This window comes from Mauremys reevesii, linkage group 1 (assembly GCF_016161935.1).
Source record: "Mauremys reevesii isolate NIE-2019 linkage group 1, ASM1616193v1, whole genome shotgun sequence".
In the NCBI taxonomy this organism is placed as follows: Eukaryota; Metazoa; Chordata; order Testudines; family Geoemydidae; genus Mauremys; species Mauremys reevesii.
The window spans coordinates 52,731,368-52,744,682 of NC_052623.1; the positions used below are offsets into that span (position 1 = coordinate 52,731,368).

Genomic DNA, 13,315 nt, shown 5'->3' on the forward strand with positions numbered 1-13,315 from the left:
TTGGGAAAGTCTCATCAATTCTCTGTGCCTTGGTTTGTCTGTTTAGACTGTAAGATTTTCAAGACAGAGTCTCTCTCTTATACATTTTTGTAGAGTACCTACCACAGTGAGGTACTGATCTTGGTTGGGGCCTCTGGGTGCTATTGCAATACAAATGATTAATTATGTGAAAGACCATGCCTGTTAAAATATTGTACTTTGGTTAGCTTATTTATATGGGTTACTAATGCCAGGTAGCCAAATAGCAGAAGATTTGTTAAAAATAGTCAAATTAATGATCATTTTTGGAGACTATAGGAAGAATTTCTACTCTACTCCTGCATTCTCACAGAAATATTTGTAATTATCATAGGAAGTGGCACAACTAGGAGCCATGCTTGTTACAGTATCTGTCATTAAGATAAGCATTGGTTGAAACTTAGCCTGATGTTAAGAAATTTCAAAATTTTGGCCCTAGCCTTGGTTCTGAGAGAGCTTTATGCTCACCCAATCCTCAGGGCTGCCAGGATGCAATTTGGCCATTGCACAATTTAGAGCTGACTTAGGGTCGCTATAAATTGTACCAGCTGGTAACAGCCTCCAAGAGGTTGTTACATCAGCCGGGGATCAACATAGGTGCTCTGGCCGCTGGCTGTGCCGTCCCCCTCTCTCCCCACTTCCAAATTCCTAACTGCTCTGCGGGTGGTGTGAGGTAACCTCTGTGCCAGTGCCATATAGAGGGCCAGAATCTGGTGCTTTAATCTGTGTATTATGTGGGCCTTCTTAAATACTGTACTATGGCGAGGTAAATAATACGTTTTACAGTAAGGCCACAGAAATAAGCAAATGTTTTGGTAGTCATGTGTGCAAGAACAGCTAAAGCCACTCATTTATTTAAGAGAAGTTTCCTTGTTGTATATTGTTAGTGCTTAGACTTTTTGCCAAGGGCCTTACCAGTGGTCTGGCACTCAAGCAGATACATTTTTTAAGATGTTTTATATCTCTTCCATCACATTTTAGCAAAACTATAGATCCTTGAACATTTATTTCTAAAGTTTGGTCAGCTTCCAGTGATCCATAAACCCGGTTTATATTTTCAGTGGTGAGAGAAAACCAAAAATCGATCTTTTCAGAACATGTGTTGCTGCTATTCCTCGATTGCTTCCTGATGGAATGTCAAAACTTGAGTTGATCGACTTGCTGGCAAGGTAAGTGTGTAAACACTGAAAAGATTGATCAGCAAGAACAGAATGAAACTGAGCACCAGTCTGTGTAATTATTTCTTAGTGGCACATAGATGTACAAAATCATCTGTTATTAAAGCTTAAGATTCAACTGACCTGAGCAGTATTATCATAGAGGAGGCATTATGCCTAAAACCCCAAATGTGATACAGAAGCAAATGTGCTTTCTTAAGATGTTTTTCATGCTGTGGATCAGCACATAGATTCACCCCATTGGTAGCACTTTGAAAACAAACTATTTTTTGTAATATGATGTATATATAATTCTCACTATTTTTACATAATAGTATGGTAAACAAGAGAAGAGAGGATTCATTTTTGCAGTAATAGGAAAACAAACTTTTAAAATTCAGTTTTGGATTATGAATCCTACACATCAACTTGGCAAAACATAATGTACTAGAGATGGTGTGTTTTCACCTTCTTCTTACTAATACATCGTAACCAGACTTGGCAAAATTTGATTTTTATTTTTTTATCATTTTGACAGATAATATCAGTGTTTATTTTTAAAGCATTTTCTTCAATTTTTATTTGTTTAAATTTTCACAGTTATGGAGGGGTGTCAAACAATGAGGTGTCAGACAATAATTAATGACAGTAGAAGTTAAAATTCAAAAATTTAAAGCTTTATAACTGTTAAAACACAAATAGTCAACATCACATGTCAAAATATACAAAATAAGTATCTTTAAATCAAACTCTGATAAGTTCTCAAGCAGCATTTTTCTTACTTTGCCTATCTGTAAATTTTGATTATTATTGTCGGAAATATTTTTACATCAGTTTGTGAATGTACAGTGAAATTGACATTTACTGACATTTTACCAATAAAAACCTAATCTTTCCAAGCCTAATCATAATTATTTTTAATTAAAAGAAAAAATATAGAGAGGCAGGAGTGCTTGGGTCTCTATCTCCCAGAGCTGGGGTCCTTACCTCTGATTTGTCTGGATACAGTGTCTCTATCATGAAGGAGGGGGATTAAGGCACAGCATCTATACAATGGAGGTGGGCTCATAGATATCATAGCAGTGACACAGTGCAAGTCTGAGAAGATTCAGTTATACGACACTTATGATAAGAGCTGATGGTAGCAAAGAACTTTCAGCACAGAACCCTTTGCCATTATATCTCAATTCTGGTGTCAGGGTACCTTTACTAAGTGATTTCAGCATATTTCCCTTCAAATGGAATTATTATTGGATTACAATGACAAAGCAGTCATTGTGTCCACCATTATCATCAGATAAGTGACCAACCAGTTTGGGCCACGTCCTGGGTTGTGTCTAAACTGTACAGGTTGGAGTCTTGGGGTCAGAGGTTTAAAGATAGTTGATTCTGCCCAACTCCCTTGTGCTGTGGTACCAGCTTCCATCTGGGATAATGGATGTGGGGCCCATGCTTAATATTTTAGTAGCTTAGTAATGACTTGTCAACACATGCACTCATTCATCATTCTCTGATGGGCCTATGGCAGTTGTTGCTTCCTTGAAAGGCAACTAGGGAAGTAACATGAGGGTCTAATCTAGATGGAAGTTTATGAACTACTCCAATGACCTTTAACCTAGAGACACAAAGTTGTTTTTACATCTTTATCAGAATAAAGTGCATTGACTATAAAACAATGAAAGTTTGCCCAGTCGCAACTCAAATATGGGCTATTTCCCTCACACCAGTCTTCTCCTGCCACCCAAGCTGCATCCCAAGGGCTCCGACTTTACTGGTCTGGAGATGCTGCATAATACGTTACAATATTTTCTCACTTCAGGTTCAGGATTCATCACATTTTATGACTAAAATCCATACTTGAATCTAAAGTTTTGGGGATTCAACCTTTCCTAACTATAATCCTTTTGAAAAGAGAAATCCAGAGTCCTGGGCCACCTTTCAGTAGTGATCTATGTGAGCTCTGATGTTTGGACAAAACGCTATTAATGTGTTTTTCTTTCTCAAGATTAAACAACATCTCTGGCTTAACAGATTCTTTTACCCATAGTTTAGTTTGAATTTTCATCCTTAGAACAGATGTGTCTTTTGGCAAATCCCAGAAAGAATCTGTAACTCAAAAACTAGGTTTTCTTCCAAGACAGCTGTATCCAAATTATGAGCAGCAAAGCAGATGTCAAGCTCATATTCTGCCTTTTGCTGCCCACTGGATCAATTTTTTACAAATCCCCACGGTAGGTTTTAGATTTAAGGGTCTGAAGTGCAAACAAGTGAATATTTACTGGCTTTGGTGATCTTTCTTGCTCAGTAGGAATTGTGAGAAACCAAAGTACTTACTACCACCAATATACTACAGGATGACTTGTCTTTATATTTTCTTGACATCACCTGATCTGCTTCATCCTAAAAATGACTTTGCCAAGCCAAATTATTTACCAGAAAGAGTTCTTCTCATAAAGTCTTACATCTGAGTAATAAGGAGAAATTCTTAATGCAGCCATAGTAACTCATCCAATTCATGTCCATTCTACTGACTCCACTACCATAGTATTACAGAGCTATGGTTTTATACTAGGTTTAATTTTAATCTCTCTTGATAATGTTGTCCAATGCATTTATACAGTAACTGGAGTTTGGAGGCAGTTTTAATCTGTATTTTGTTTTCCACTACCTCCATGTGTCACTTAGGAAGAGTCATTTCATGAATGACTCAGTCGTAATCTGAGTTTATTGCTTGGTTTTGTGATCTTTAAGTCCAGCGGAGAGGTGATAAATTGCCTTCCTTTAGTGCCAGAGAAATACAGTAATTCCCAATTTGTTAAGAATTTCATGTGGATATTTCACAGGTTATACCTCTAGGGGTGAGGGTGGGCACCTCTCTCATTCCAGATGTTCTTTTCCTGACTGTAAATCTTGCTGTCACTCTGGTTTGGAATGTTGGGTGCGGGCCTCTGACTGGAAGTTTGAGGGAGGCAGCTCTCTCCCTTCTGGGCATAACAGCCGTTCAAAGTATAAAAGGGAAACAAAATAGTCCTGCAGGCCGCAAAACAGTCCGGGCTCACCCTTGCTTTCCCTCACAAGGCAGAAGGTCAATAGTCTCTGTGAAGAGGGAATGGGTTCATAATCCCCTGTATGTCTGAGGTTGCCCAGGCTGAGTGCCCTGGGCCCTAACGAAAGAAAAATGAATTAAAGATGGTCCCTCTGTGTCTCCAAAGGGTCCATGCAGCAAAGGCTCTTAAGCAGCTTTTCTGGGTAAGCAGCCCCTGCTCTGTGCTCTAGTTTTGCTTCCCTCTGAGTGTCACCCTGCACTGGGCTTGGATCCTCCCTTTTAAGAAGCTGCCCATCTCAGGTTTGGCAGGCCTCACAGGTACTGAGAGGAGCTCTTTCGCCCTTTGCTGACTGGGGTAGAAACCTGTCCCACCACAGGATCATAAAGCATAGCAATCCACTTTGGAGTCATGTTCTCTTTTGGTGAAATTTCATGGCAATTAGACTTTCCTTGCATAGAATAAAACAGTCTTTGACCTGCCTTTGAAGAATTTTCAGACTGGTTGGAGTCAATTAACTTCATTTTTACACATACTGAACCAAATTCTTCTCTCAATTTTACCACATTGTCCAATTTTAACAGAAAATAATTTGGTCCAGTGCACATTATTGGGGTCCCTCTAGATTTTTCTCTGATTATTCACAAATATATCCTCATTTCTAATTATTCAGGGACAACTAAATTTAAATACTTGGAAAGTGGATGCTAACCCATCCATCAATATTACCAACTTTTGGTTAATGAAGACTTAGTACACTGTGGAAGTGACAAACTTAAAAATGTGCTGAGCGTATTTCATTCTGCCCAGCTACAAGCTATGAAGTGACTTTCTCATTTTATTCTAAAGAGAAAACATGGATTGCTGTCCATCAGAAAAGGGCACAAATGAGGTGCAAATATAGAAACAGAGAAAATAAAATAGAGAAAATGGGATCTAAGATGCCAGTTCCTTAGAAAATACTTTGAGGGGGATAGACTTCTAGTTCTTAAAAAATGGAGAGTATCATGGAGCTTGTGGTTTCTATTTCTGTTTCCCAGAAGAAATGAAAGTATGAGGCAATGTTTGTGTTCTAGTTAGGAATTTTTAATTTCATTTAAAGTTCCTCTCTCAAATAACTATAATTTTATTTTTCTGAGTTGAAGGTTCATTTTAAATGTTCTATGGGCACATGGGCGTTTTTTGCTTGTTTTTGTTTGTTTGATTGATTGATTTTATCTTGGAAGTAAAAAAAAAAAATCTGAGGTGCATGCATTATCCTGAAAGACTTTTGATCTCATAAGTGATCAAGTCAGCAGTATTCTTTGTTCTGAGAAACTGCAAAGTTGCCATATTTCAACTATCTTGAAACATGCTCTTGTAAGTGAAAAAATAAGTTGCTCATAAAGTTGCTCTATAGTATCTTTTTGGACTGGAGCAAACATATCTTTTGGTTCTATGTATGTATTCAAGTACTGGTGTAGCAAGAATTTCTTTAAAATGTTGATGATGGTGATTGTGGTCAATAACAATAAAAGCTTGAATTGTTTTATGAAATTTTACATTAACTTTGGGGAATTTCTGTCAGTGCTAATTTATACTTTTCTCAATTACACCATTTAATGGTGTTTACATTTTTAGTGTCACTTTTATTTTAACATGCAGACTCTCCATCCACATGGATGATGAACTTCGGCACATTGCACAAAATTCTCTTCAGGGTCTACTTGTTGACTTTGTTGACTGGCGAGAGGATGTGCTCTTTGGTTTTACTAACTTCCTACTACGCGAAGTGAATGATATGCATCACACTCTTCTTGATACTTCCCTGAAGTTACTGCTACAGTTGCTTACACAATGGAAACTTGTAATACACACTCCAGGAAAAGCCAGTGAACAGACAAAAAGCAGATCATCAGAGGTATGAATAAAAGAGAACTGCATTCCAATAGTTATACCCATTTATGATGCTGTTTAACTTTTCCTGGATAGTGTTCTGTTTTATGTATGCCTTATTTACTCAAGTTGTGCCCCAGCAGAATTCACTGCTGTTAGACTTTTTTCTATAAAACAGTTGGTTCAGCTGTCTCATAGAAGCATAGAAATGTAGGGCTGGAAGCAGGGGTGAAAGTAGAAATAGGGACTTACCGGTACGGGGCTGGGTTGGGGCCGGCTCTGGCCCCCAGAAGGGGCGGGGCCTTGGGCAGGCGGGGCGGGGATGGGGGGGTCAGAGCCAGCCCTGGCCCGCCCTGTACAGGTAAGTGCCCTCCCCCTCACCCGCCGGGATAACAGCGGCAGCTGGGGGCTCCGGCAGCAGTTTAAAGGGCCCAGGGCTCGGCCGCTGCTACAGCCCTGGCCCTTTAAACTGCTGCTGGAGCCCCCGGCTGCTGCTGCTACCTCAGGGCTCCGGCAGGCTCCGGCGGCTATTTAAAGGGCTGGGGCCTCTACCACCCCGGGTCCTTTAAATAGCCGCCAGAGCCTGCCAGAGCCCTGGGGTTGCAGTGGCATCTGGGAGCTCCGGCAGCAGTTTAAAGGGCTGGGGCTGTAGAGGCAGCGGGAGCCCCAGGCCCGCTACTCCAGGGCTCTGGGGGCTATTTAAAGGGCCCAGGCCTCCCCTGCTTCTACCACCCCGGCCCATTAAATAGCCCCCAGAGCCCTGGGGTAGTGGCGGTGGGGCTCCGGCGACTATTTAAAGGGCCCAGGGCAGTAAAGGCAGCGGGAACCCCAGCCCTTTAAATAACCCCCAGAGCCCGACTGCCGCTACCCCAGGGCTCCAGCAGCAGGGCTCTGGCAGCAATTTAAAGGGCCTGGGGACTACATGTTATTGTAGTGCAGCAACATAGGAGAATGTATGTCAAACCAAAATAGTCTTGTTAACAAAAACACATAAAAGTGGGGGGGTGGGAAGGGGGGCAACAGGAAGACTTTTTCCCAACACTGTAACTGACAGATAATGCTAAAATGCCACGAAGTTTTTCTGTTTTACCCTTCAGACTTTCTAAAATTTGACATATTCATGATCTGTGATCACTGATTTTTGAGCATCTGTATAAACCCTTCCCAAGTGTTACATTGTCTCATGAATCTATCTATCTATCTATCTGTTTTACTGGTAACATCAAAGGGAATACAATGTTTTTTTCCAATTAATTACTTTTATAAGCAACAATAAAGCCCCACTCATCCAAAAGATCATGATGTGATTAAGATTATGTCCCCCAGCGTCCATCACTAACTTGAAAAACTTAGTTTATCTAAATTTCTATACATATCCAAATAAATTCCTTATCTCCCATTTTGTTTGGATAAATAAGCATTTATAGCCAAGATTTTCAAAAGTGAATTTAGGTGTCTCAATATTTTAGGTGCCCAAATTGAGATACTGTAAAAGGGCTTAATTTTCAACAGTGGGTGGGTGATCAGCACTTTTTGAAAATCAGCTGAGCAAGAAAGTGAACAAACCATTTGCTTTTAACAGAAATTTTCAATAACTTTTTTGTTTGTATTCCCTAAACGATCTGTCAAAGTCTAAAAGATTTGGCCACGGTTTCCAGTATCTCTCACTCTATCTTTCTCATGTATTTCTCATATAATAGCACCATACTAACACCTATGTCATGAAGTACCATGGTAGATTATGTTGAATCAATAATACTATATAGACCCAATGTGTTTTTAGAGGATATCACTATGCTTCCCAATGATGCCAACTCTCATGACTTTGAGTCTTGTGATATTCATTTTTTCTGAAAGCCACAGCTTTTGGAATCCCGTGATTACATGAGAATCTCAGCTTTCATTTAAAAATGAAATTAAGTTTCTAGACCATATAGTCAGGGAAGAAAACTTGAAAACATGACCTGAGTGCACCTTAAAGGCTCAAAAACCTGAAGACAACTAAAAAGACATCCTCCTTCATTTATTTTGGTCTTATTTTTTATCAATATTATGATTTGCAGGGGGCTGACTCATGATATTTGAATGCTTGGCATCGTCAGCACTGAGATTAACACAATTATTTAATTATCTGCTGTAAGGGCTTGATCCTGCCTGTAGAAATGCTCATTGCTTATTTTGAGCCAGCATCTGAAAAGCAATTGTCCCCCTTCCTATCTTCTGTTCCTGCCCAGAATGAAAATGGGGATCTTGCAGTTATAAGGGTGACTGGGGCTGTGGACAATGGAGTGGAGCTTCACCTCCCTTAGCTGCTACATTGGTCAATTCAAGGGATGGTGAGGGAGATGATTAGTTCCAGCAAAACCCCCTCCCTACTAGGCATGTTTAAGCTTTGAACATTTCTTCTTGCTGAAAGCTATCCCATCTGCCCAGCAGGTACTCTAGTTGTCAGAGCTGGGTTTCCAGCAGTGACAGATTAGGCACTGGGCCTACAGGGCCTGTGCCCAGGGGCCCTGGCCGCCGGGAAAGCAGGGAGAGCCTCATGCCTGGCCCCGCTCCCCAGTAGCAGCGCCTTGCGGGCGCGGCAGGAGAAGCCCCTGTGCCCTCACGCCCCTGCTCCCCAGCAAAAGCCAGGGGCTGCAGAGGAAGCCCTCAGCGCCTCAACCCTGGTCTCCCGCAGAAGTGTGGGAGTTGGCGGGGGAAGCCCCAGCGCTGGGACCCCTGCTGCGGCCCTGGGACTGAAGGAGCTCTCGCTACCTGCCGCTGCCTCAGGGCTCGGGGAGCTCTCACTCCCTGCTGCAGCCTGAGGCTGTGGCAGAGGGACAGAGCTTTTCCAGTCTTGGGACTGCAGTGTGGGGGAGGGGCCCAGAAAGTAGCAAAATGGTTGTGGGATTGCAGTGGGGGCGCAGAATATGGGGACCCTGGGTGGAATGGGAGCAGGGCCCTGGGGAAGAGGCAGAAAGGGGTGTGGCTATGAGCGGGGCTGCTGACGGAGTGTGTGGAATAGGGGCGGGACAGCAGGTGGAAGGGATGGGGTGGGGCCCCCTACTTGCTCTGGCCCAGGGTTCCAGGAACTCTTAATCTGCCTCTGCTTTCCAGACCTGCTGTGGGTCTTATCCAGTTGTTTTTTTGGGATCAGGGAGGAATTTTTCCCTCTGGGCAAGAGTGATAAGATATCTAGTGGATATCCTAGAGTCCTGGCCGGTGGGGATAATAAGGATAAGTTATGGCACTTATGAAAATAATTAAAAAGGGGGAAGGGTTAAATAAATTTCAATAAATATTGTTGCAATTTGTGGTTGGTGTCCAGTGCAGGTAATAGGCTTCAAAGGGTCAGCACGTGGGACAGAGCACAATACCTAGGACGGCCTAGTGGACCCTGTTAACCTGTAGGATGAGAGGAAGTCTTAAATCCTCACAAACTATGTACTCCCTTGTCCACCTTCATGCCCCCTTGCTGGAGGAGGATAGTGGAATCTAGCAGTGGGATTAACCTTGAATTAAGTGGAGAGCAACTAAGAGAACCAATCCTCATTCCTTCATTGTATGTCATGGGGCCATTTAGAACATAAGAACGGCCGTACCAGGTCAGACCAAAGGTCCATCTAGCCCAGTATCTGTCTACCAACAGTGGCCAATGCCAGGTGCCCCAGAGGGAGTGAACCTAACAGGCAATGAGCAAGTGATCTCTCTTCTGCCATCCATCTCCATCCTCTGACAAACAGAGGCTAGGGACACCATTCCTCACCCATCCTGGCTAATAGCCATTTATGGACTTAACCGCCATGAATTTATCCAGTTCTCTTTTAAACGCTGTTATAGTCCTAGCCTTCACAACCAATTTAACCCAACATGGGACCCAGTTAATGCCTGATAGCCCTCCCAGCCCCCAAACTAAAATAAAGTTGTGGCCTATCTGTTTTCATTCTCGTGAGCGTCCAAATAGAGCATTTCTGAGTAACCTCATCCTCATCCCCCATTAATATTTCCCTCTATTGAGTATAGTTTTCTCATTTCTTTACAGCTGATACCAAACGGATCCAGCCATAGGATACAGTCTGAAAGAAGTCCTTATTCCAACGTACTACATGCTGTGGAAGGATTTGCACTGGTACTACTTTGTAGTTTCCAGGTTGCTACCCGTAAACTAGCAGTTTTGATTCTCAGAGAGATCCGTGCTTTATTTCTCGCCCTGGGACAGGCAGAGGTATGGATTTTTTTTTAGAAGTTTCAAAAGAAAATTTTCCAGAGATAAAGCTCTGAACTAAAATTAACAGTGCTGCTTTACCATAATGCATATAATGCAAGAGGTCATTTATTATAAATAAAACATTTGACGTATTTGGAATTTGCCATTTTAATTTGATTATTGCAGACCTTACAGTTTATGAGCTGTTGACTGTAAAGGACTAATCATGTTCTTTTTGCAAAACCTGTTATGTTGTTCACAAAGAACCTCCAGTTTTGCACAACATCAAACCCTTTTTCAGGTTTTTTTTCTGTTATAAAGTACACCCAAAGGTATACTGTAAAGTCGTTCCTTGAATTGAGCAAATAATTTTTGTATCATCCACATTATTAATTTTTAGTGAAGATAAAATTCACTATTACAGCATGTCAGTATATTCAACAAAAACAGCATAATAAACATTTAACTTTATTCACATAAAATATTCCTTGTACGGTACAGAAGTCTAACTCTTTTCTTGTGTACAGATATAAAAGTATGTAGTCTTGCTGTGTGCGGATGGCCCCAACACATTGAGCCATCCAGCTGCCTGAGAACACAAATATGTGTGTTCATAGAAAAGGAATGCTTTAATTAAACAGTTAAGCTAGGTTTTCAGTCCTTTGATACCAGATGTCCCAAGTCATATGGGATTTTCTGATGAGCACTTTTGTTCAGTAAACAGTGAACTAAGACCAGTAATTAACTTCCTTTCAAACCACAAACTGGGCTTGACTTTGAGGTTAATACAACAAAAGGCAAAATTTATCCATCAAGACAACCACCTGAATATATTTTTTACCAATTCTGTATCTTATAATCTTTCATGCAGTTCTGTTTCGTGTATTAAACAAAGATTAAAAGAATCCGTTAGCCAAGGAAAGTAGTTGACTGCTATTACCTTAATTTGTACAGGATGATGACAGGCCTATGATTGATGTCATGGATCAACTAAGTTCTTCTATTCTTGAAAGTTTTATTCATGTGGCAGTTTCTGATTCGGTAAGTACTTGTTTATTTTCACTGATTGCTAATGGTTCACCATATATGCTGAACAAATATAACATGAAATAGTTAAAGAAAGCTATTAGAAATGCACAGAAAATTCCTGTGCCACATGCTAGACATGTAAAAGATATATGATTAGTCTAAAAACTGCATTTGTATTTCAAAACATTTTAACACTACAGGTAATTCATTTATTATTCAGCTGAGCACAAGTTGCCTCTGAAAGTGCACTATTACTACACCAGCAATGGTAATTTATCTGATGATAGACATTTGCAATATACCACCAGCTATTTCATGTTTATAGGGGCAGATCCTCAGCTCCTGTAAATTGTCATAGCTCCATTGAAATCAGTGGAGTTATGAGAATTTACACCAGCTGAGGATCTACCCCTTATTGTACATAGCACCTCCCTTGTGGTAAGTGTCAGTATTAGTTCTGGGTTTTTTTTATCCTGGCAGTCATAAAATATACACTGTACTACAGTAGCAACCAATTGTGCTAGGTGCTTTACAAACATAAAGAAAGACACAGTCCCTGCCCCAAAGTTCCAGGGATTTTATTTATGGGTAAAATTTTCAAAAGCATTTAAGTGACTTAGGTACAAAAGTCTGTAACAAAACTGAAAATTTCACTGAAAATTTGTATCTATGTCAGTATATGTATGTATATAAATGTGTACATAAAAACATATGCCCATACTGCTTAGTCATTGTTCATTCCTTTGTTTTGTTTTTGTCAATATAGAAGTTTGGTATATGATATAAAAACAGTTTTATATATACAGTTATGACCCAATAACATCAGTGTTTTTCAGATTTAATTAATGTTATTAATGTACCAAATTTACACATTTTTAGCCTTCATTCCCACAGATATTTTTCTTAAGAAAAGAGTTAAAGAATATACAGTAGAGAATTGGTTTCTTCACATGATGGGAACAGCTCTTGCCAATAGGAGATGGCATTTATAACCGATTAATGCCTTGATTGAGCAAAACATGTGAGCATCTTTATTTAGGAAGTAGGTGCCTAAATGCCTTGCAGACATAAATAGTTGGGAATAAGTTACTACCACTGTGATTTTGTTTTGTTTTTTCTTTCCACAGACTACATTACCATTAACACACAATGTGGATTTGCAATGGCTGGTAGAATGGAATGCAGTCTTAGTAAATAGTCATTATGATGTAAAAAGCCCTTCCCATGTCTGGATATTTGCACAGTCAGTTAAGGATCCATGGGTTCTCTGCCTCTTCAGTTTTCTTAGACAAGAGAATTTACCAAAACATTGTCCTACAGCTCTTAGCTATGCTTGGCCATATGCTTTTACGCGGTTACAGCTAGTAATGCCTCTTGTGGATCCAAAGTAAGTGATACTCTGGGTTAGTGACATTATTATGTAAATTCTATAGACCCGTATTTTCAGACCAGTTTGGCAGTCCAGCTATGCTAATAGTATCCAGACTTTTGGTATTTGATATGATGATTGCCACTTTAAACTGTAATGATTCCTTTTCTTATTGTCTTCATTGATTTTATTTAATAGTATAGTTGTTGTTACTCGGCTTGTTTCATTTTTTAAAAAAGCTCTGGAAAATTAAAATTAGGAACTGGAATTAACTTTTTTTTTTTTTTTTAAATTCCAGTATCCCTGTTAATGCAAAGAAAACCAGTACAGCGAGCAGTGGAGACAACTATGTAACTCTGTGGAGAAACTATCTTATTCTCTGCTTTGGAGTAGCGAAACCCAGTATTATGAGCCCTGGACACTTACGTGCTTCAACTCCAGAGATCATGGCTACCACTCCCGATGGAACAGTGAGCTACGATAACAAGGTGACATGGCATGCTTCAGAAGAATTATTCCGTAATTATTTTAAATATGTTTTTAAAAGAATTTACATGTGAAAGCCAAGTAGTAGTGATAAAAGTACATCTGAGGGCTATTTTGACATATGTGATTTGGTTTAAGTATTATTATT

The 13,315-nt window shown here is 40.2% G+C and overlaps 1 protein-coding gene across 4 annotated transcripts in view; it reads left to right on the forward strand.

Moving 5' to 3' along the window:
* Positions 1-13,315, forward strand: part of FRY (FRY microtubule binding protein) — a 385,515-nt gene that overhangs the window by 224,186 nt on the left and 148,014 nt on the right. For all 4 annotated transcript variants that reach the window (XM_039535002.1, XM_039535008.1, XM_039535030.1 and 1 more), the window contains 6 exons: positions 1,080-1,187; positions 5,864-6,119; positions 10,119-10,301; positions 11,238-11,324; positions 12,440-12,699; positions 12,980-13,169. In XM_039535002.1, the coding sequence (XP_039390936.1) occupies positions 1,080-1,187; positions 5,864-6,119; positions 10,119-10,301; positions 11,238-11,324; positions 12,440-12,699; positions 12,980-13,169 (1,084 nt within the window). The remainder of the gene's footprint in view (positions 1-1,079; positions 1,188-5,863; positions 6,120-10,118; positions 10,302-11,237; positions 11,325-12,439; positions 12,700-12,979; positions 13,170-13,315) is intronic.